Below are 23,766 nucleotides of genomic sequence, written 5' to 3' on the forward strand. Positions count from 1 at the left end.
TGCCATAATGTCAAGCAAAGAGGCACCAAGATTGAAGTTAGGCCTTGAAAAACATCCACAGGTACACCTCCAATTGACTCAAATTATGTCAATTAGCCTATCAGAAGCTTCTAAAGCCATGACATAATTTTCTGGCATTTTCCAAGCTGTTAAAAGGCTCAGTCAACTTAGTATATGTAAACTTCTGACCAACTGGAATTGTGATACAGTGAATTATAAGTAAAATAATCCAACTGTAAACAATTGTTGGAAAGATTACTTGGTTGAAAAACAAGTTTTAATGACTCCAACCTAAGTGTATGTAAACTTCCGACTTCAACTGTATACACATTTTATGGACACAGTATATTTTACATTAGTTATTTTATTTTCATTGACACACTTCAACTGCACTCTACCCCCTCCCATTCTATTGGTTGCAAGGATTTTGTAGCATACATTGAAGAACTCTAAAGTTTTGATTCCGATGACGTTTTCTGTATCCGTTGGTAAACCATGCACCATGGTCTGGTGTTGAGAGCCGCCGTGTTCCCAGAGTTGAATTGGGGAGGAACAATTTCCAGCTGCTGGAGCGTCATAGACCTGCTACTTATTTCTAGTCACACAATGACTGTCCCACACCTAATAGGATGTTTAGTATTGACAAGTTTTAGGAACAAAAGTCTGTTAGTCATTATAATTTGCAAAAGAAAGCCACGAAAAGACCACACGTTTCAATGCATGCCACCGGATCCGGAAGGTCCGTATTTTATTGCAAATGTTTACAATTCTACATGTGAGGTTATAGTGGGACAAAACAAAAAAAGAACGATAATAAAACGTAACAAAAATAAATCCATCTGTTGAATCTGTTGAGTTGATGCAGAATTGAGTTTTCATTAAACTTGCTTGAGAGATTTTAAGGAAAGACACCTTGTCTGACATTATAAGCATTCATCTCTACCATCTCTTACTCTTCAAGCCAAGCTACATAGCGTGTGAATAAGGTTCCTTGAAGTTAACCCTCTCATCCTTCCTACATGGCTTAAATGGTCCATTTAAATGCAGGGACGCCGTTTTAGAAACAGATGTCTTGTGGATTCCACTAGTGATGTCATAGTTTCCGAGGAATGTCTATTGTGACAATAGCACAACTGTAGTACTTATCCGTTTGTCATATCTCCACCATTAAGCCAGTGTAGAGAAATATAACGAGTGCTGCTTATATCTGCTCAAATATTCTGAACCACAGGCTCTCTTAGCATCATCGAAGAACAAGAGTCAAAAGCAAATAGCTCATTCAACAGTGGTATAGGCTACGTTTCACCGACCAAACATACATTTCATCATTTCATTCCCAGTTTGATAAGTTGAACAGTGGTAATAGTGGTACACACTCAGACATTAACCCTTGCCAGTACAGTAGGGTCAATGCTGAAACATGGGCTTCTATTGTAGTTATACTGAGTGGGACACAGTCACTAAAAACAGGAAATGACATAAGGTAACAGAATACCTGTTCATACAACATTCATCACATTCATCGTGGATTACACTCATTCATTCACTCGACTAACACATTGTTCAGCTCCAGCTCTTTCTGACGAGGTTAAAAATGAAAGAATAACCGTTTTAAAAACTATGTAAAAGTGTAAAAAATCCCCTTTCAACATAAAAATACTGTTTGTTCCATTTTACATTTATCCCCAGACATTCTGATCAATATCCATAAATGCAGATACTTGATCGGAAAACAATACGACAAACATGTAGAGAAACATAATGCCTTTAGTGTCTTATACACACACAGTGGTCTGGGAAAATAAGTGTGGGAAACCTCTTCTCCTGGTATGTAAAAGTGCCTCAGATGGGCCAAAGTCAGTGGTCATAGGCCCGTCTGTAGTGTTCTTGGGTCAGTTTAAAATCCTTCATGTGGTTTGGTCTCAACGTTTCTTCACGTGATTGTTGGCCTCTACTTGTACGGTCTTATTAAATAAAGCCTGTGTGGACCTGCATCTCAATTGTTGCTCCATCTCAATCTTCCCCCATATTACTTCACAGATCAGAGCAGATGAAGATGAGGAGACGTATTGGACCAATGAGATGCAGCCAGTGTCCATGCCTCCTGATATATTTACAGTTCAGGATTGACAAGGGGTCTAAGCCAGGCTTCTCTGTCTGGGCTTAATTCTTGGGTAAAGCTGTTGAGAAAGCAGACACACAAACACCTTATTAGATACATTGGAACACTAGCAACCAGTCAACATCTTAATGGAAAGTTATTCAGTAAATTGTTTAACTTGACGAAACGCAGTTCTGACACAGTGCGACTCACCCCCAGAAGGTTCCGAGGGATGTACCCCTCCGTGTCGCCCGTGCCCGCCCACCACCACTCGGTCTCGTCCTCGTCCTCTCGGCGGACGATGGTCATGCAGTCTCCCTCATGGAACGCCAGCTCATCAGAATTGTCATTGCTGTAGTCCCACAGGCCGTACACCACGCCCCTGTTCATAATGCCCATCTTCTCCTGCACACCTGGAGGAAAGAGGAGACCGGGTGTTAGCGGAGCAAGAACACGCACAGAAATATACACACAAACGCCAAATGCAGATGACACCTACAGGTGTGCATCCAAATACACCATCACTAGTACAGTATCATTGAACTACTGACCGTAGAGGAACTGGGAGCACTGGGTGTATCCCTCCTCCATCTCCTCACACTTATCCGCTGCCGTCTGCATGTCACTGTAGGTCATAGCAAACACCGCTGCTCCGGACTCCACCAGGAACTTACACACCTGCACGTTATTACAGGAGGCCGCGCAGTGCAGCGGTGTCCTGAGAGAGAGAGAGAGAGAGAGAGAGAGAGAGAGAGAGAGAGAGAGAGAGAGAGAGAGAGAGAGAGAGAGAGAGAGAGAGAGAGAGAGAGAGAGAGAGAGAGAGAGAGAGAGAGAGAGAGAGAGAGAGAGAGAGAGAGAGAGAGAGAGAGAGAGAGAGAGAGAGAGAGAGAGAGAGAGAGAGAGGAAGAAAAAGCAAAAGCATACATTCAAAAATGGACGTGTCAGACTCCCTCGCTGGCTTGTGTTAAGAGTCAGAATCAGAGCTGTTGGTCGCGTCCACTCACCAGCCATCGCTGTCGGCTGCGTTGACGTTGACACCAAACTGGACCAGGAACTTGACGATCTCTGTGTGTCCGGCACAGACTGCGTTGTGGAGGGCTGTGATCCCCTCATCATTAGGCAGACTAGGGTCCTCCACCTGAGACAGGAGAGAGAGGTGGATCTTTACAACTCACTTCACAAACACACATTATTTTACACAATACACACTCGGTACAAATTATCATCAGCTAACAGCTAAGACTACAAAACGTTAAGAATAAACTTTTTGAGTACGATGGTTTACCAGCTACCATGCTAACCTGCCATTACACTCTTCACTACACACAAGCACTTGTAAATACTGTTCCTCTGTGAAAGTCTTTAAAAAATGAATAAAAATAAATTAGAGGTCCACTTCAGGAAATATGATACGGTATTCACTACAGTGCCTATACATCCAGAAATGTTACCTCGTAGATGATTCTCTGGACCAGATCAAACTCTCCCTCCAGAGAGGAGTCCAGGAGCAGAGCCAGGGGGTTAAACTTCACCCTCATGCTGTGGTCGATCCTCTCGGAGCCGGTCTTACGCAGGTTGGTCCTCTTCCCCTAGTACAGACACACGGAGAGGAGTACACTTTTTACACAACGTCACACCTAGGTGATATCTCACAGCCAAGATGACACGCTCTCACGAGGAAGTGTCTGAGGGTGTTCGCTAGTGCTCTGTCTGGATGGATTTGATTTGTGCACGTCTGTGTGTGTCGCGTAGAACAATCTACTCGCTGTTATAATAATAATAATAATATATGCCATTTAGCAGACGCTTTTATCCAAAGCGACTTACAGTCATGTGTGCATACATTCTACGTATGGGTGGTCCCGGGGATCGAACCCACTACCCTGGCGTTACAAGCGCCATGCTCTACCAACTGAGCTACAGAAGGACACACTGTTCATATAAATGGGTTCCAATCCACAAAATATTAAGAAACTGGATGCAATGCATAAACGATTGGAATGAACATCCAGAGTATCTTTTGAATGAATACAGCATCTACTCAAGATTGAAGGGCCCTGTTCCCTCTGCAACTAGACCAATACTGACCTGACTAACAGAGACAAACCAGTCATGAAACAAACTGAGGTTTTCCTAAACATCCCGATTATTACACAACCAGATGACAAGCTATTACTGGCCGCATGAAAGAAAGGGCTCTTTTTGGGGTCTTAACAGCTGTCCATTGGGTTTAGCGGCAGAGAGCAAGGACTGGGAGACAAACATGGGTCAGACCACTCATCAACACTCCAAAAGGTAGGACCCCACTGACAAACCTGCCTGTATGGGATCAACAATGGAATGCAGCTTGTTGTTTACTTACAGGGCAGAAAATAACCAAAGCTCATTTCAATGTCAGCTTTGGACGAGGGAATGTGAATGCTTATTGCAATGCAGCCATGTTATGTCAGATTAGGACCTAATGAACAGGTTCCACTTTCTACAAAACTTGATCAGGATTACTGTGCTTATATAACCTGTGAGAGGGTGGAGGGTAGCTAGCCAGGGTGAGATGAGGTCAACAGAGGTGAACATGTACTGTACAACCTGAACAGCCAGGACAACCCCATGAGAAACAACAAGTGAGGCACATACAGTACTGTAGAGTACAGTACAGTTGGCAATTGTTAATATGGCTTAGGACTGTGATGTTAAAGCTATTTGCAGCAAGTAGAATGGTTGTGTCTGATTGTGGGCTGGTGTTTATGGGTGTCATGGAAGGTACTTAAAATGAGGTTCCTTACCGGTGGCAATGTGACCTGTCCTGTGACCTCCGGTGCCTGCATGCTGAAGGTGTCCTCCTCCCCCAGGATCTCCTGCTCAGCCCCGCTGGGGTAAGGTGGTGGAGGGTAGGGGGGGAATTCTTCCATGAAACTCTCTGGAGGAGGTTGCAGGCTGGGTGGGCTGGGCTCCTCCAGGCCTGCAGCAGCAGGGGGCGGTGGGGGGAATCGGGGCTGGTCAGGTCGAGGGGCAGGGTGGGGTGGATGGGGAGGGGGCGTGAACTCCTCTCTGTCTCCCTCTGGGATGGCTGGTGGGGTAGTCTGTTCTGCTGGGGGTGGGAGGTGGTGGTTAGGGGTGGGAGGAGGGACGTCATGCACCTCCAGTTTCACACTTCCCGGTTGGCTGCTCTCCCCAACAATCTGGGCACCTGGAACACCAGGCAACGCCCCTCCCGCATCCTTTACAGCCTCGGGTGTGGTGGGCGTGGTGAGGATGGTCTCCATGGCAGCTAGCGTGGTCTTCTGATAAAGCAGCTTCTGGATGTTGGGCCCTGCGGGGCCCTCGGGTTCTGTGATGGAGCTGCGTTTCTTCAGGGGCCGTGGGGCGTTGTACAGCTTCTTCCTGAGGGCCTCCAGGTCCCCGTCACTCTGATGGCGGTAGGGGTTGGAGATGAAGGGCAGCAGCTTGGTGGGGCTGAGGGGACGGGGGGTGCGCTCTGTCTCCCCCTGCTGGCCCTCAGTGGGGGGGCCCTGTTGTGCCCCGTGGTCCACCTCTGAGGGCTGGTCTGGGGAGTGCCGCTGCTCGCTGTATGGGTTCTCTGGTTGCTGGGGGCCCCCACCGGAGATCACAGGCTTACCGTACACTACACACAGAGAGTAGGTCAGACTTTAAAGTGGTCTTTGAAGATACCATCAACTAGACAACCTATTTTCCTGCTGGTACACAACAACACTCCAGGACAAGGATTGGCGAAAATATAACGTTTCAATCTATTGTTGTTGAGGCAGGTAACACACAGCTTAGAATGTTTATAGTGGGAGTAGCCTATATGAGGATGTGTGTTTGAGGATCAGAGCTGTAACAGAAGGTGGTTCTCCTGACTGCATGGCTGAGCACTGGTGTGTGTGTCACCATGCGTCAGCCAGGTCATGTTGGTGGATTTGACTTGAGGGAGATCCACAGGGCAGGGATGACACGTGCAACCTGGCATTATGGACTTCTTAGTGAAGTCTCCAAGTACACTAAATACCTCACTTTTACAAATTAGGAGACAGCCACAGTCAGAAAGACCCAAGAGCTACTTCTGATCATGTGACCTGACCAGGAAAAACTCTAGGTTCTTGTTATATCCTATACGTATATCATCTTATCAGAACTAGGACCACACAATTTTTCCTGGCCACTGCAGACTCCAGAGAGTTCATGACCTCTGCTTCACTTTAGTCAGACATATCTGCGTATGTGCAACCTGTTAACACTAACAGGGTGACGAGGAGGATTGCTTTAATGATTCATTTATCGGTTGCCATGCCTCAGGGATTATTATCTTTAATTAGATTCACTAACTGCAGCTTGTTCTGAGTCAGGACCCTCTCCGCTGGCTAAATGAATCACTGTACTCTCCTAGGTACATAGCATAGGACTGACGTCAGCCTGCTTTAAAGTCTCTGTTAGGAGTTAATCTACCAGTCAGTGTAGAACAAAGAAAATAACAAGAGCAGACAACACTGTTTCTAGTACACTGGTGTTCAGTGAAATGCTTTGGAGCCATGGTTCACATACCGGCCTTGATTGGCAAAGTCACATTGCGAAATCAATCCTCTTCATTCATTCTTTAGAGAAATAGACAAATGTCTCCAGACAGACGGTAGTCCAGATACAGTCAACAGGAAATGAAGAGGAACCAGAAGATAGTCTTACCACTGACAAATCCGTTGCCTCGGCTCTGGCTCCTGTTGAGAGACCCCTGTATGGCCGGTGGGTAGGGCTTGCCTGGGGTGGGCTGCTGAGTGTACATGGAGTAGATGGAGCTGGCTGCCAGGGTCTGGGGCTTGCTCAGGTCCTTAGGCAGCTCTGGTGTGAAGGGTCTTATGGTGGCTGCCAGAGGGGGGTCCTGCTTGGAGGGCAGAGGCAGGGTCTGGCTCTGGGAGGGGGGCAGTGGGACGCGGGCCTTGGCCGCCTCCTGGGGGTGCTGTTGCTGGCTGGGGGCTTGGCCTTGGGGAATGTACCGGTGTTGAGGCCTGGCTTGCCATAGGGGGCGCAACTGGGGGCTTTCGGTTTGCTGGCGACGGGTGGGGGCACCTTGACTGCAGCTTTAGGAGCAGACTGGAGAAAGGAGTAGACAGAGGAGCTGGTTAGATGACAGATAGGCACACACACACACACACACACACACACACACACACACACACACACACACACACACACACACACACACACACACACACACACACACACACACACACACACACACACACACACACACACACACACACACACACACACACACGATGTCAAGAGCTAATGTTCATGATAATTACATTACAGTTAACCCATTACAATAGAACCTATCATTTAACCCCATTACTCACAGGCTTCCACTCAAAGTTCTGCATGGAAGACCCCATTGGGGATCAAACGTCCTGTTGAAGGTATACTGTGTACATGTGTTTGTATGGTAGGTACATACAGTGCCTTCGTAAAGTATTCAGACCCCTTAAATTATTCCACATTGTTACATTAGCCTGATTCTAAAAAGGATTGAACTGTTTCCTCCCCTCAATCTACACATAATACCAGATAATGGCAAGGCAAAAACAGTTTGAAATGTTTGCTAATTTATATATATATATATATATATATATATATATATATATATATAGAAAATAAATATCACATTTACATACGTTTTCCGACCCTTTACTCAGTACTTTGTTGAAGCACCTTTAGAAGTTATTACAGCATGGAGTCTTCTTGGGTATGATGCTACAAGCTTGGTACACCTGTATTTGGGGAGTTTCTCCCATTCCTCTCTGCAGATCCTCTCAAGTTCTGTCAGGTTGGATGGGAAGCGTTGCTGCACAGCTATTTTCAGGTCTCTACAGAGATGTTCGATCAGGATCAAGTCCGGACTCTTATTCAAGGACATTCAGAGACTTGTCCCAAAGCTACTCCTGCGCTGTCTTGGATGTGTGCATAGGGTCGTTGTCCTGTTGGAAGGTGAACCGTCGCCCGAGTCTGAGGACCTGAGCGCTCTGGAGCAGGTTTTCATCAAGGATCTCTGTACTTTGCGCCGTTCATCTTTGCCTCGATCCTGACTAGTCTCCCAGTCCCTGCCGCTGAAAAACATCCCCACATCATGATGATGATGCAGCCAGCACTATGCTTCACCGTAGGGATGGTGCCAGGTTTCCTCCAGGCGTGATGCTTGGCATTCAGGCCAAAGAGTTCAATCTTGGTTTCATCAGACTAGAGAATCTTGTTTCTCAATCTTGTTTCTCATGCCTTTTGGCAAACTCCGAGCGGGCGGTCATGTGCCTTTTTACTGAGGATTGACTTCCGACTGGCCACTATACCATGAAGGCCTGATTGGTGGAGTGCTGCAGAAATGGTTGGCCTTCTGAAAGGTTCTCCCATCTCTGCAGAGGAACTCTAGAGCTCTGTCAGAGTGAACATGGGGTTCTTGGTCACCCCCCTGACCAAGGCCCTTCTCCCCCGATTGCTCATTTTGGCCGGGCAGCCAGCACTAGGAAGAGACTTGGTGGTTCCAAACGTCTTCCATTTAAGAATGATGGAAGCCACTGTGTTCTTGGGGACCTTCAATGCTGTAGACATTTTTTGGTACCATTCCCCAGATCTCTGCCTCGACACAATCCTGTCTCAGCGCTCCAAGGACAATTCCTTCAACATCATGGCTTGGTTTTTGCTCCGACATGCACTGTCAACTGTGGGACCTTATATAGACAGGTGTGGGCCTTTCCAAAACATGTCCAATCAATTGAACTTACCACAGGTGGACTCCAATCAAGTTGTAGAAACATCTCAAGGATGATCAATGGAAACAGGATGCACTTGAGCTCAATTTCGAGTCTCATAGCAAAGGGTCTGAATACTAATGTAAATAAGGTCTGTTTTTTAATACATTTTACATTTGCAAAACATTCTCGCTTTGTCATTAAGGGGTGTTGTGTGTAGACTGCTGAGGATTATTTTATTTCTATTTAATCCATTTTAGAATAAGGCTGTAACGTAACAAAATGTGGAACAAGACAAGGGGTCTGAATACTTTCCAAATGCACTGTATGCGTGTGCATTGGAGAAACTACTCTAAGCTGCTGGTAGGAAGGTCGGCAGGTATTGGATTCAGTTCAATTGAAGTTCACGATTTCAACTTCCTGGACACCAGCTATTTTGGGTCCACAGTAAAAGCAGCAAACCGACCATTTCGGTTCAGTTGCACTGTTCTTACCTGGGCGTCTCTGACCAGGTCATCACTGCTCTGGTTCTTGCGGAGGGAGGAGGCGGGCACCTCCGTGGGCTCAAACATGGAGAACGGACGCACCCGCCGGTCCCTCTTCATGCTCTCCGACTCACCTACACACAACACCACCGCAGGTGTTACCATAACATAACAACTAGACACAAACAGGGAAAACAATGGCACAACCCTATCTGGACGGTGTATCTAATTCAAAGATAGCCATGTTTGTGTGGACAGGCGGATATGATTTGGCCACTACATACCTAGTCATTGTGTGGTCGAGTCTTGGAGTAACATTTATGTGTGGTTGGGCTGAGGTGGTGGTTACCTTGCTCTGTGTTAGCGCTGGAGTCAGAGGTCATTCTGGGCAGTATGGAGGATGACCCATGACTACTGCTGTTGGACTCTGGTCCAGAAGTGCCCCACTCTGCCAGCTTACCTGAGAGAGGGGGTGGGGGTGGTAAGGGAGTTGTGGTTTAAGGGGTGTTTTCTAACAATACTTTCAATTCAAACCAATGGTAAGTCAAATATGTTTAGACAAGTTCTGGCCGAAGCTATAATATACAGGAAAACCCCTGTGACTGGGACTTCCCTTTGCTCCGGAAAATGAAGACCGTACAGTAGGGTTTCCTAAACTCGGTCCTGTGTCTCCCCTTGGGTGCACGTTTTGGTTTGTTGCCGTTGCACTACACAGCTGATTCAAATAGCAAAGTCGTCGGCAAGCTTTCATTATTTGAATCCACCGTGTCGTGCCGGGGCAAAAACCAAAACGTGCACTGCAGTACAGGAGGGCAAAATGTGGTAGATCTAGTTCTTCCCATCTTCCACATCTCCTCAATAACTGATTTAGAGCTGACTGGGCCAGTCTGAAACCACATGGCTGTCAGACCTTCAGTTCTGCTGGAGGTAATGTGTTTGTTCCAACTGACCCAGTTAGAAACGCAGAGGAATGCAGCGTGGAAAGTAAATGGGAATGGGCACAGTTTAATTCAACAAACAGGCAGTATCGCCTCACAGCAACACAAACGGAGATCTGGCAGAAAAATAAATGACAATGAAAACATTAAATAAGAATGTATTTTCGTGTTCTCCCACAACAAACATACCCCCATGTGCGCACACACACACACTCTCCCTCTCTCTAACATGCACACACAACTAAGCCCATATTGCATCCACTGAAAGGGTAACACACAGCAAGCTCAAGCTGACACACACACACACACACACACACACTGAGAGAGCACATACACACAGAACACAGCACAACACCAGAGGGAGTGTGTACCTTTTCTCTTAGCCCGTAAGTCTTTCAGATGCTTAAGCAAGAACATGGCTTCTAAAATAAACAAAAACAAGCCAGAAAAGGTAGGAGCCTTAGATATCCAGAGGTCCGGTCCGTTACAGGCCCAAAACAGGGGGCCCAGTGTGGGCATGGTGAGGGGTGCAGATGGCCTGGCTGGATCTGGGACCAGGCAGGGACCCTCCCCGTCAGTCTACAACTCGATGGAGAAGAGCTCTGGAGGAGTTTGGACAGGCTGCAGATTCCCCTCTTCCCTTTCCAATCTGTCCCCCTCTTCTTTCCCACTGCATATTGGCTCATCACGCAGAAGTGATCGCATGCAACATCACAGCAGACTGGGGAAAATCTGGTACTTTAACTCCTACGTTTCCCTGGCTTCCAATGGAGACTACGTGTAAAGGAAAAGATGGACCGAAGAGGAAAAGGAGGATAGATAAAAAGGGAAGGAGGTCCCTTGTGGTGCTGTGTTTAGCAGTTGAAATCACCAGCTTTGGTGTCATATCATTGATTTTTAATGTCACCCCCTCTCCCTCTTTCACACACTCCTTCTACTGGGGGAGTTATTTTAGGCAGACTGAACGAGTGAGTGAACAAGTGCGTGAGTAGAGAATAATAACAGGCCAACGTCTGTGCATGGCCTCTCACTGGTTGTGTGTGTGTGTGTGTGTGTGTGTGTGTGTGTGTGTGTGTGTGTGTGTGTGTGTGTGTGTGTGTGTGTGTGTGTGTGTGTGTGTGTGTGTGTGTGTGTGTGTGTGTGTGTGTGTGTGTGTGTGTGTGTGTGTGTGTGTGTGTGTGTGTGTGTGTGTGTTTATTCAATCTGACTGAATCAAAGCCCGTAGTGTAAGCGTTTTAGCGGCGTTCCCTCGTGACAGTGAAGAGAAAAATTTTTTAGTTTTAAAGTTCATTTCCTGCAATTCTACTCATGTTGCCTTGAGGCAGAGAGACACATTTCTGCCATTTTTTATATGATAACTGATGATCAATGGGCCCCACACCGGTAACTACAAGTTTAGATAGCTGGCCCGCTAGACTAACTTACCAATAAATAAATAGCTGGCATGGGCTAATTGAGTGACAGCATATGAACAACCAAATTTCAAAATTGCACCTTGTGTATTATTTCATCTAACGCTCAACAGTAAATTGAGACCCCAGCTGAGTTCCTATACGTACAGTATATACAGTACTAGTCAAAAATGTACACCTACTCATTCAAGGGTTTTTATTTATTTGTACTATTTTCTACATTGTAGTATAGTAGTGACGTCATCAAAACTATGAAATAACACCTGGAATCATGTAGACCCCCCCCCCCAAAAAAAAGTGTTAAACAAGTCAAAATACATGTTATATTTGACATTCTTAAAAGTAGCCACCCTTTGCCTTGATGACAGCTTTACACACTCTTGGCATTCTGGCATGAGGTAGTCACCTCAATGCAGATTCATGAGGTAGTCACCTGGAATGCATTTAAATGTAAATGTAAATGTAATTAACAGGCGTGCCTTGTTAAAAGCTCATTTGTGGAATTTCTTTCAATCTTTATGCGTTTGAGCCAATCAGTTGTGTTGTGACAAGGTAGGGTTGGTAAACAGAACATAGCCCTATTTGGTAAAATACCAGGTCCATATTATGTCAAGAACAGCTCAAATAAGCAAAGATAAACGACAGTCCATCATGACTTTAAGACATGAAGGTCAGTCAATACGGAAAATTAAGAACTTTGAACATTTATTCAAGTAGAGTCGCAAAAACCATAAAGCGCTATGATGAAACTGGCTCTCATGAGGACTGACATAGGAAAGGAAGACCAAGAGTTACCGCTGCCTCAGAGGAAAAGCTTGTTAGTTACCAGCCTCATAAATTTCAGCCCAAATAAATGCTTCACAAAGTTCAAGTAACAGACATCTCAACATACACTGTTCAGGGGAGATTGTGTGAATCAGGCCTTCATGGTCAAATTTCTGCAAAAGAAACCACTACTAAAGGACACCAAAAATAAGAAGAGACTTGCTTGGGCCAAGAAACACGAGCAACAGACATTAGACTGGTGGAAATCTGTCCTTTGGTCTGATGAGTCCAAATGTGAGATTTTTTGTTCCAATCTCTGTCTTTTTGTGAGAGGCAGAGCAGGTGAAGGGATGATCTCCGCGTGTGTGGTTCCCACCGTGAAGCATGGAGGAGGTGGTGTGATGGTGCTTTGCTGGCGACACATGATTTACTTTGAATTCAAGATACACATAACCAGCATGGCTACCACAGCATTCTGCAGCAATATGCCATCCCATCTGGTTTGCACTTATTGGGACTATCATTTGTTTTTCAACAGGACAATGTCCCAACACATCTTCAGGCTGTGTGAGGGCTATTTGACAAATAGGGAAAGTGTTGGAGTGCTGCATCAGATGACCTGGCCTCCACAATCACCTGACCTCAACCCAATTGAGATGGTTTGGGATGAGTTGCACCGCAGAGTGAAGTAAAAGCAGCCAACAAGTGCTCAGCATATGTGGGAACTCCTTCAAGACTGTTGCGAAAGCATTCCAGGTGAAGCTAGTTTTTTGCTTACTACATGATTCAATATGTGTTATTTCATAGTTTTGATGTCTTCATTATTATTCTACAATGTAGAAAATAGCAAAATAAAGAAAAACCCTGGAATGAGTAGGTGTGTGCAAACTTTTGACTGGTACTGTTTAAAGCCAAGTTATCGTTTCTCATTGTGTATTTATTCCTTGTGTTGTTATTTTTCTCATATTTTTAAAAATCAATCTCTGGGAAATATGCGTAAGTACGCATTTCACTGTTAGTCTACACCTGTTGTTTACGAAGCATGTGATAAAGGGCAAAATTATCATTCTACCTCAAGGCAAACTGCACGATACCCCCTCTGGTGGATAAAATATGGTATTACAAAATGAAATGAACACTACTGAGTGCCAATGGACAGTAGATTAGGTAAATTGATAGTAGCTATGTTACCAAACTGAAGAGGATACCACTGAGCTTTCCCTGGTTCAACCTCTGACTGCACAATGACACAGCAACATGAGGGTTGCGATTCCACCCTGGCAAAGTTAAGTTTTTATTTTATTTTTTATTTTTATTTCACCTGTATTTCACCAGGTAGGCTAGTTGAGAACAAGTTCTCATTTGCAACTGCGACCTGGCCAAGATAAAGCATAGCAGTGTGAACAGACAACACAGAGTTACACATCGAGTAAACAATTAACAAGTCAATAACACAGTAGAAAAAAAGGGGGAGTCTATATACAATGTGTGCAAAAGGCATGAGGAGGTAGGTGAATAATTACAATTTTGCAGATTAACACTGGAGTGATAAATGATCAGATGGTCATGTACAGGTAGAGATATTGGTGTGCAAAAGAGCAGAAGTAAATAAATAAAAACAGTATGGGAATGAGGTAGGTGAAAATGGGTGGGCTATTTACCAATAGACTATGTACAGCTGCAGCGATTGGTTAGCTGCTCAGATAGCTGATGTTTGAAGTTGGTGAGGGAGATAAAAGTCTCCAACTTCAGCAATTTTTGCAGTTCGTTCCAGTCACAGGCAGCAGAGTACTGGAACGAAAGGCGGCCAAATGAGGTGTTGGCTTTAGGGATGATCAGTGAGATACACCTGCTGGAGCGCGTGCTACGGATGGGTGTTGCCATCGTGACCATTGAACTGAGATAAGGCGGAGCTTTACCTAGCATGGACTTGTAGATGTCTCCATTGAGTGGAGGAAAAACACAGCAACAGCCTCATGGCTGATTCAATCGCAGCACAATATATGTGTCACGTCTGTCAAGAGACCTCATTAGTCTTTAACCACTTATTCAAGGTCAGGTATTTTTCAACTCCTTTAATGTTTTAGGTTAAAATTAGCAGTAGGGTAAACTGATCCTAGATCTCTGGTTAGGGGCATTGGTAGAAGAAACAGTCCCACCAGAGGACACAGGCAGTAGGCTACCTTCTGAGCTTAGAGTCACGTCACAACGAGAGCTAGTCTGTACTAACAGGGGTATCCCAGAAACCTTGGCTCCTGCCGAGGGTGGGGAACTCAGTCACATGTCAAACCTCTCACAAGCTCGTCATCGTGACTTTGTTAATCACTCAACTGAGGTATAGAGTACCCACCATAGTTAAAAGAGACTGAGCAAAAGAGGTGAAGTGGAGACTTCAGCAGAGTAGTTGGCGGGCTCACTTTGCCCGGGCTAAGAGGGAAGAAGAGAGTGGGAAAGGTGAAAGGTCGAGGTCACCGTCTCACCTGTGTTAGCTTTGTCCTGGGGTTCTGGGTGTGCAGGCAGGGTGGCGGTGCCATCGGGGTAGGCAGCAGGTTTGACCAGCAGCTCGTGTCTCACTGGGCCACGAGGCATGGTGGACGACTGGATGTAAGGGCCGACAGCCGCCACACGAGACGGACCCTGCTGCTGACCCACCGGACCATCAGAAGGCAGCTAGAGGAGGCAAGAGAGGCGGAGGGAGAGGATGAATGGGAGAGAGTTAGACACACAGTACAGAGTGAGACAAACACACAGATCAAGCTGGTTATGAGTGGGGGAGCATCAGAGGGAAAGAATAACAGGGTCACTCAAAGATGTACATAAACAGTGGAAAGTACAGCGCAAAGACCAAAATAATATATTTCTTATGCATCTCCCTCAGCTTGGTAGTAGATTAGACAGTTACTATAACTTCCATTTGCCACTAGTCCAAAATACAGTGGTTGACGTTATGGATGAAAATATGATAAAAGCTAATTTAAAGTTCACTCCTTTTCACTTTATTCTTCACCCGATTTACTTAACCAAAGATCTCTTAATTTAATATGTGTACTTTACTGAATTTATACTTGGGATATCGCTTTTCAACAGTAAAACTTTATTTTTAAATAAATAAATATATAAATATACATATATTTATATATATAAATATATATATTTATATATGTACTTGTATGGGGATTTCCTCCAGCGATTAAAAAAAAATATATATATTTTTTTAAATCGCTGGAGGAAATCTTTAAGGGAGATAAACAATGTTGAAAAATACTCCACAACTACCCCACATAAATCCTGATCAAGTCTAACGCTAACACATTTGGACCAAACGAGCTCGCTTTACTTTCTAACACGGCCGGAGCCTTTATCTGAAAGTTCTTCTGTTTTGGAAAAAATAACTTTAGCAGCTGTGTGAAACAAGGTCTTTACGCAACAGAGCAGATTAAATAAGTCAAGCAGTGTCCTTTAAAAACAGATCAAATCAACTGCACTCCGTTACTGGAAACAACATGTGTGTGGGGGGGTGCATTAAATTCTACGCCTGTTGCTGCTCTGCCAAGTCATGCAGAAGAGATCAGTGTGTGTCTATGTCAGGTTTGGCTCTGTCATCAGTTACTGTACCTGCGGATGAGTGTCTTTAGTAGCCCTCTCCTTACCAGGGAAGCCATTCTTGAGAAACAAAAACACAAAAGGCAACAGCAGTTTGAACACACTGGTAGCCAATCCCCATACAAGTACATAAGTTACTATTGATCAGTTCCTCCCATATGTTTAGACAGAGCAAGACGAGGTGATTCTAGGCTGGTATCTCTCAGGCTAGCCTTTCCAGACCAGTGTGGTTGAAACATGCCTGCCGGGTGACATCATCGTGATTCCAGGGAGACTGTCACTAAACCACCTCCTCAGCGAGTCCTGCTCTACTCAGCCTTCAGCTCCTCTGCTTCCACATGTTCCACCTTCACCTCTTCAGCCGTCTCCTTTCTTCATCTTAGCTCTTCCCTTCGTCAAACGAGAGAGGTAGACTTCTTCAATATTGGACGAAATCCCTTTTCCATTTGTGACGTGTGGTTTTCATTTATATAAAAGGATTAAGTATGGATATTAAAGGAAGGATTCATTCCACAACTTTATTATTAATTCAGTGAGTTTTAGCGCTGCAGATGGGAGTGGGATCTAGTGGTATAGAATGATTTTTGCATAGTAGACACTTTCATTTGCTCATAAACAGCTGATACACAGCATTGCACGTTATGGCATTCTCTCTGCAGATATATTAACCAGGGAACATTGTGATCACAGTGGCATACACACATTAAAAGGAAATGTACAACATTTTCAAATTCCTATTAATCACCTCCAGCAACACACCCAACCCAACATCAACATAAGTGAAAGTGGCTGGTGTCTATGTTTGAAGTCAAAAGGAAACGGGTAGATAAGTGTTTCCGGTGACACCATACGGCGACACTTACGACAATCTGGTGGGCATCATGTGACTTTAACCAACTATGAGTAGTCAAAGCTTAGTAGCAGGTAGTCTAGTGGTTAGAGCGTTGGGCCGGCAACCGAAAGGTTGCTGGATCAAATCCCTGAGCCGACGAGGTAAAAATCTGTTGTTCTGCCCCTGAATAAGGCAGATAACCCACTGTTCCTAGGCCGTCATCGTAAATGAGAATTTGTTCTTAACTGACTTGCCTAGTTAAATACAAGGTTACTTTTTAAGTAGCTAGTTAAAAATCACATGATTACACTCCAGATGTCAAAAGTGTTTTGTGATGACATCATCCGGGAAACAATTATAAAAAAATAAAAAAATCATCATCTGGTGAGCATCTTTTTGATTAAAAAAGAAAATAGAAACCTGCCATTTTCACATAATATGTTGATGTTGGGGTGGTGCTGGAGATGAATATGAAGTAGAATAATGTTGTCCCATTAAAATGATACAACTTGGATTAGTAAGCACAAAGTTACTTCAATGGAGAGATGCATCTCAACTCACAACATTAAGTTAGTTTCAAAATGAAAGAAAAGGGTGTCAGAATCAATAAGACCACCAAATCACCAGGGATTGTCTATTCGTTTGACAGAGGTTCGGTTTTTCTATTAAAATACCTCTGATCGAGAAAATATTTTGCCGACCACGTGTAACGTGAAATGATAATAAATCATAAATTCAGTAACAGTTTCAGTGCCAGAGCAAATCCTCCACAACCTCAACCACTCGAGTTTCCATTTTAAACACTCCTCACCCATAAATGTTGTTCTTGTCCACTTATATATAGCTACAGCACATCTCACATGTCCTGACAATTTCCTCACAAAATCTTTCAAAGATAGAACCCGAGTATTTTTTACATAGATTATGAAAGTGCCACGGAAACCACAGAAGTCAAAAACAACTCAGAGGAAGAGGGATATCAGGCAGTGATGTCAGAGCTCAGGCCTGAAACCATCTCCTCTGGAATTCCTGTTTGCCTGCCTGTGCTCTAGTCTCCACTCCTCTCCTGGAGTTGTTTTGCCAAGCTGGGCTGAAGAGAGGGAGTGTTGAGTGTAAACTGAGATAGCAAATCAACTCTGTGACATCAACTCCTTCAATCCTGATCTTTGGGAGCCACCATGTGTGCAGGCCGTTGCTCCAGACAGGTACTAAAATAACTGAATCAAGTGTTATAGTAGTGGGCTGGGGGGGAAACCTCCCCACTCTGTGAGTCCCAGGGACCAGGATTGAAGAGCGCTAAATAGAGAGAGATAGAACAAGTGAATTGTGGAAGGAGAGATCAGAGGGTATTTCAGTCCTGTGAGACAGTGATTTGTTTGTCAGTGCAGAAAGGCAGTGAGAGACAGGGTTGAGGAGTCTTACTTTTTTGATATGGGCCGGCTCTGAGGGCCAGGGCATCTGTGGCTTTCAGAGGTAAACAGAGATACAGTGTGTTTATACTCTCCAGCCCATAGGGGGCGCTCAGGTTATCACTTTTGATTGGGTATGCTCACTATGTAAATATTTACATTTCTTTGACCAAGTCTTGAGATGTCAAAGTAAGTGTTCTGCATCCGTGTGTGTGTGTGTGTGTGTGTGTGTGTGTGTGTGTGTGTGTGTGTGTGTGTGTGTGTGTGTGTGTGTGTGTGTGTGTGTGTGTGTGTGTGTGTGTGTGTGTGTGTGTGTGTGTGTGTGTGTGTGTGCACTCACCGGCAGGTTCTCTTTCTGCTGCAGAGCGGCCTTCTTCTTCCAGAGGCGGTCTCGGAGCTCACTGACGCGTTTGTCCATAGAGGCCACCTCCAGGTTGCGCTTGTTCAGACTGTCTCTCTGATGCTGCAGCTTGGCGTTCTGCTCCTGGTTCAGCTTGTTACGCAGCTAGAGGGGACAAGAGATGACATGCCAGACAGCTGAGCTAGGATGGAGGACAGGCTAGAGGACATATGAGGCTTTGAACTAGTTGTTCTGACGGCTCAGTAGATTAGTTAGGTCACGGTGGTAGGAATATTTAAGGGTTTGAGTCCCACCCGAGCCACATGCTAAACGTATGTGATTTGAAAATACACACATGGGTCAAATTGTACGCATATGTAAAATACTATCAAACAATTGAGCACCTGGGATTGAGTTTTCCAGGTACAATGGAATTGTCAATAGTCCCAAAAGTGCAAACTCGAAGAAAACACACCTGCAGCTCCTTGTAGAGGTGGTCCAGCTCAGCAACAGAGCTCTGGTTGTCTTTGAAGCCATCCATCTTGCCATTCTTGAGCATCTCCAGCTGTCTGTTGAGCTCCTCAACCTTGGACACAGCCACCACCAGCTCTCTCTGCTTCTGTTGGAACAGACCATTCATCTGCTCTATCTCCTCCACTACAGAGAGAGAGAGACGGAGAAATATAAAGATTCACAGGTTAGAACCAATCAATTAGTCAGTCATCTAACACAAATCCACCAATCAATTCACCACTCAATCAATAGACCGAACAACCAATTCCTTTCCCATTCATTGCAACACTGTGCTCACCCAGCTTGCCGTTGCTGAGGCGTTTCTGCTCCACGTGGCCCTTGAGGGCCCGGACCTTCTTGAGCCTGGTCTCCTGGTTCTCCACGTTCTCCCTGAGACGCCGCAGCTTCTCATGGTCCGATGCCTGCTGCTGCTGCTGCCTCTCCTCCTGCTGCTGCTGCCTCTCCTCCTGCTGCTTCAGGTAGTGCAGGCGCTGCTCCTAACGAGGGAGAGAGAAGAGGGGTAGGGGAGAAAGAAGACGGGATGGTTACGGAGCCCTGCTTGCTTCAGAAACCACCACTGCACAGAGTGAATAACTATAATTTCATAGAGTGCATAATGGATCATTTTAACTGCTCATTTTAATAGACCAATGGGGTACAACTACTGTACGTCAATTGTGATTTGTCTGCAATGTCTATGAAGTTTTTCTAGTTGAATGTGCTTTTGGCATGCTATCCTGTGAACCATTCAGTCCATATCATTAGTTAGAACTGAACATTTGACAAACCGAATATCACTGCGGTAAGAAAGTCGAACAATGATCTACTCGTTGCGCCTTAAACGTGACAGGAATCTCCTAAAATAGTGCCCTTATTAAGCTCCCTTACAGGTGAACTGTGGTGATGTGACGGCACGCTTATAAGGCTGCTCTCTCAGGGCTACACTCCGAAGCCTGTTGTGCTATCCTCTGGCTTCCCCTGACAAACGCAGTTACGATGAGCAGAGACAGGCAGGCAGCACAGGTGGGCAGGCGGCCCAGGCGGGCAGGCAGCGCAGAACCGACTGTGTTGATCCAAGCAAAGGCGGGACAGTAAAAAAAAAACTTCTCAGCCAGAGTCTGTAAGGAAGAGAGAGAGAGCAGACAGGTCTCTCTTGAAACAAGAGCATTGATCTCCATGAAACTTGAGCCTTGATAAATAAGTGTAAGCAAAAAAATATACCAGCGGAAACAAACTATGGTTCATGATGCCTCAGCAGCTACAGACCCCTTAAGGGAAAGAGACCCATCAAATCAACCAAACTGTAATGTGTCAGCTTATTGCCCTCATCCAGTCAATACAGCTTCTGTATCTGAAAAAAAGTCCTTTGTTTGAACCATGGTTATAGTGATTGATGACCAGAATCTCATGTTAATGAGACGGGGGAGAAAACACAACTCAAAGGCTTACTGCACTACATCCTACAATAATGTCCTGTGATGACATGGCCCTTTCTGGGTAAAGATCATGGCTTCTCACTCTCTCCAACACCCAGGTTCTGTTATCTCATGTCGTAAATTCCTGGCAGAGACTATCTCCCCCTTTTCATGCTGTATGGAGAGAGAGAGTTCAACAGTAGAACAAAGGAACTCCCGCCAAATTCTACTATATTACAGAATTTGAGACTGCAACAATATCCATATTTTGGAGAAAGTGTAAATGGTCAGTGGAGAAGCCAGCTACGACCCGGTCCGTTTTGTTTCACGTTTGTGACCTCACAACCGCCGAAATATTTATTCTATGATAACATTTCTGATGGTACTCGGAAGTAACCATTCTAACCACGAAAGACTTTGATCATCAGGGAAAGACAGACAGACTGACGTACTCTCCAGCAGACGGATTCCAACAGAAAACATCACGACAATGGGCATAAATATATATATATATTGTTTGCAATTATTCCCGAATGAGTGAGCGTTCATGTGCAAAGGATTAGCATTTAAATGAATATAATTATAGTAGTATAGTGTGTAGTGATCCCTCTCCTCTGGTCTTTCCCGTTCTTGCTCAGTCCACACCCATTTCCCTTTGTCCACCAAGCCGTCTTATTGGCTTAGCCCACTAGGCAATCTTCCATATCATTTGTTAGTAACAGATCTGTTTGTTTGTTTATGCATTTCTGTGATTATTTAGTTCGTTACTAAATAAATGTTTAAGCCAATTGGTGTATGGATGATTTATAGTAAAGGCTGGGTTTGTGCAGATAACCAACAATTTACGACGTTTGGAATGAGAATGACGTAAATAATAATGAATTAATAAGGAGATTAATTGATAAGATATTAAAATATCTTGACGAGTTATATTAGGAAAATTGTAACTTTGTAATCTGAGGATTTTCCTTGGTGCCCCGACTTCCTAGTTAATTACATTTACATGATTAGTTTAATCACGTAATAATAATTACAGATAATTGATTTGATAAAATAACAGCCTTCACTTTTAATGATGCCAAAGACATGACAGTTCTTACATGTGCCACAATTCATCTACAGAACTCTCTCTTATTTTCCACCTCATGTGTGTAATGCCGAGCGACTAGTGCTCTTTGAGGCCTGTTCATGTTCGGTTTGATTATTAAAAAAGAATCACGGTTTTCAATTTTGGTTTTGGAGAAAATTCTGGTGTTTTATTGCAAATATGCAGACGGAGTTGAAAAGAGAACACACAGAAGGCTGTTGTATAAAACACCTCTCCGGTTAACATCTTCAAACTAAGGGCAACCATGGCATCCGTGACAGAGAGGGAGAAGCATACATCCATGTATACTGGTAAGATAGTCTAGCTAACTACATGTTCAGATATCACACGTTTCTAATTCTGTCAGAAAGTCATTTTCATTTAAAGTGTACTGTTAGCTAGCTAATGTTACATGTATAATCTCTGTAGTAATCATATTCGTATCTCAGAGCCATTTGCATTGCTAGTTATAGCTAGTTAACCTCTCTAGGGTACGTGGGACGCTAACGTCCCACCTGACCAACATCCAGTGAAAGTGCAGGGCACCAAATTCAAACAGAAATATCATAATTAAAATTCCTCAAACATACATGTATGTACACCATTTTAAAGACAAACTTTTTAATCCCACCACAGTGTCCGATTTCAAAAAGGCTTTACAACAAAAGCATCCCATGCGATTATGTTAGGTCTGCACCTTGACACAAAAAACACAGCAATTTCTCCAGCCAAAGATAGGAGTCACAAAAAGCAGAAATAAAATGTATCACTAACCTTCAGATAGCACTCATAGGACTTCATGTTACACAATACATGTATGTTTTGTTCAATAAAGTTCATATTTATATCCAAAAATCTCTGTTTACATTGGTGCGTTGTTATGTTTTGCCTCCAAAACATCCGGTGAAAGTGCATAGAGCTACGTCAATTTACAGAAATACTCATCATAAATGTTGATGAAAATACAACTGCTATGCATGGAATTAAAGATATACTTCTCCTTAATGCAACCGCTGATTTCAAAAAAGCTTTATGGAAAAAGCACACCATGGAATAATCTGAGTACAGCGCTCAGAGACCAAAACAAGCAATACAGATACCCACCATGTTATGGAGTCAACAAAAGTCAGAAAAAGCATTATAAATATTCACTTACCTTTGATGATCTTCATCAGAATGCACTCCCAGGAATCCCAATTCCACAATAAATGTTTAAAATGTTAAATAAATAAATGTTAAAATCCATCATATGTCCAAATACCTCCTTTTTGTTCGCGCATTTAGTACAGTAATCCAAATGCTCAGGCACTAGGTCCAGACCAAGTCGAAAAAGTTATATTACAGTTCGTAGAAACATGTCAAACGATGTATATAATCAATCTTTAGGATGTTTTTATCATAAATCTTTGATAATGTTTCAACCTGAGAATTCCTTTGTCTTTAGAAATGAAAGGGAACGGAGCAAACTCTCACGGGCGCACGCCTGACTGAGCACATGGCCTTCTGGCAGACCCATGACTCAATCAGCTCTCATGGATAGGCTAAGACTTGAAAACCTACAAACCTCAGATTTTCCACTTCCTGGTTGGATTTTTTCTCAGGTTTCTGCCTGCCATATGAGTTATGTAATACGCACAGTCATCATTCAACGTTTTAGAAACTGAGTGTTTTATATCCAAATCTACTAATTTTATGCATATCCTAGCATCTGGGACTGATGAGCAGGCAGTTTACTCTGGGCACGCTTTTCATCAGGACATGAAAATATTGCCCCCTACCCCAAAGAAGATAACATTGAAACTGGTTGGTTAGTTACCTGCAGATTCATGCAGGGTAGTAACAAAAAAGACTCCACTATGCAAGTAACTATTTCAATAGAATGTCACTGCGACAACTGTCAATTGACGTAGCTGGTAAATTCGCTCTGGCTATCTACTCCGATTTCAGAGCACTCGTCTGTGTGCCAGAGTGCAGAATAATTTACGAACCCTCAACACCCGTTAAATATGTCTGGTGTCAGTAAACGTTGGCAAAAAAGCATAATTCAATAGCTCTGCTAGGGCGAGTAAAATGGTTAGAGTGAGCTATTCTCTCATTTGTGTCTGGAAGTAGCTAGCAAGCTACCCTACATT

General features: G+C 44.1%; 1 protein-coding gene across 1 annotated transcript in view; it reads right to left on the bottom strand.

Annotated features, from left to right (window-relative positions):
• Positions 1 to 717: 717 nt before the first annotated feature.
• LOC124041264 (apoptosis-stimulating of p53 protein 2-like) overlaps positions 718 to 23,766 on the bottom strand; it is a 54,004-nt gene continuing 30,955 nt past the window's right edge. The window contains 16 exon segments of the mRNA XM_046358646.1: positions 718 to 2,180; positions 2,315 to 2,514; positions 2,653 to 2,819; positions 3,106 to 3,239; positions 3,553 to 3,690; positions 4,885 to 5,723; positions 6,782 to 7,060; positions 7,063 to 7,186; positions 9,330 to 9,454; positions 9,670 to 9,780; positions 14,916 to 15,105; positions 16,051 to 16,098; positions 18,293 to 18,334; positions 18,620 to 18,784; positions 19,095 to 19,276; positions 19,431 to 19,629. Of these exon segments, the coding sequence (XP_046214602.1) occupies positions 2,139 to 2,180; positions 2,315 to 2,514; positions 2,653 to 2,819; positions 3,106 to 3,239; positions 3,553 to 3,690; positions 4,885 to 5,723; positions 6,782 to 7,060; positions 7,063 to 7,186; positions 9,330 to 9,454; positions 9,670 to 9,780; positions 14,916 to 15,105; positions 16,051 to 16,098; positions 18,293 to 18,334; positions 18,620 to 18,784; positions 19,095 to 19,276; positions 19,431 to 19,629 (2,985 nt within the window). The 3' untranslated portion in view covers positions 718 to 2,138.

This window comes from Oncorhynchus gorbuscha, linkage group LG08 (assembly GCF_021184085.1).
Source record: "Oncorhynchus gorbuscha isolate QuinsamMale2020 ecotype Even-year linkage group LG08, OgorEven_v1.0, whole genome shotgun sequence".
NCBI lineage: Eukaryota > Metazoa > Chordata > Actinopteri > Salmoniformes > Salmonidae > Oncorhynchus > Oncorhynchus gorbuscha.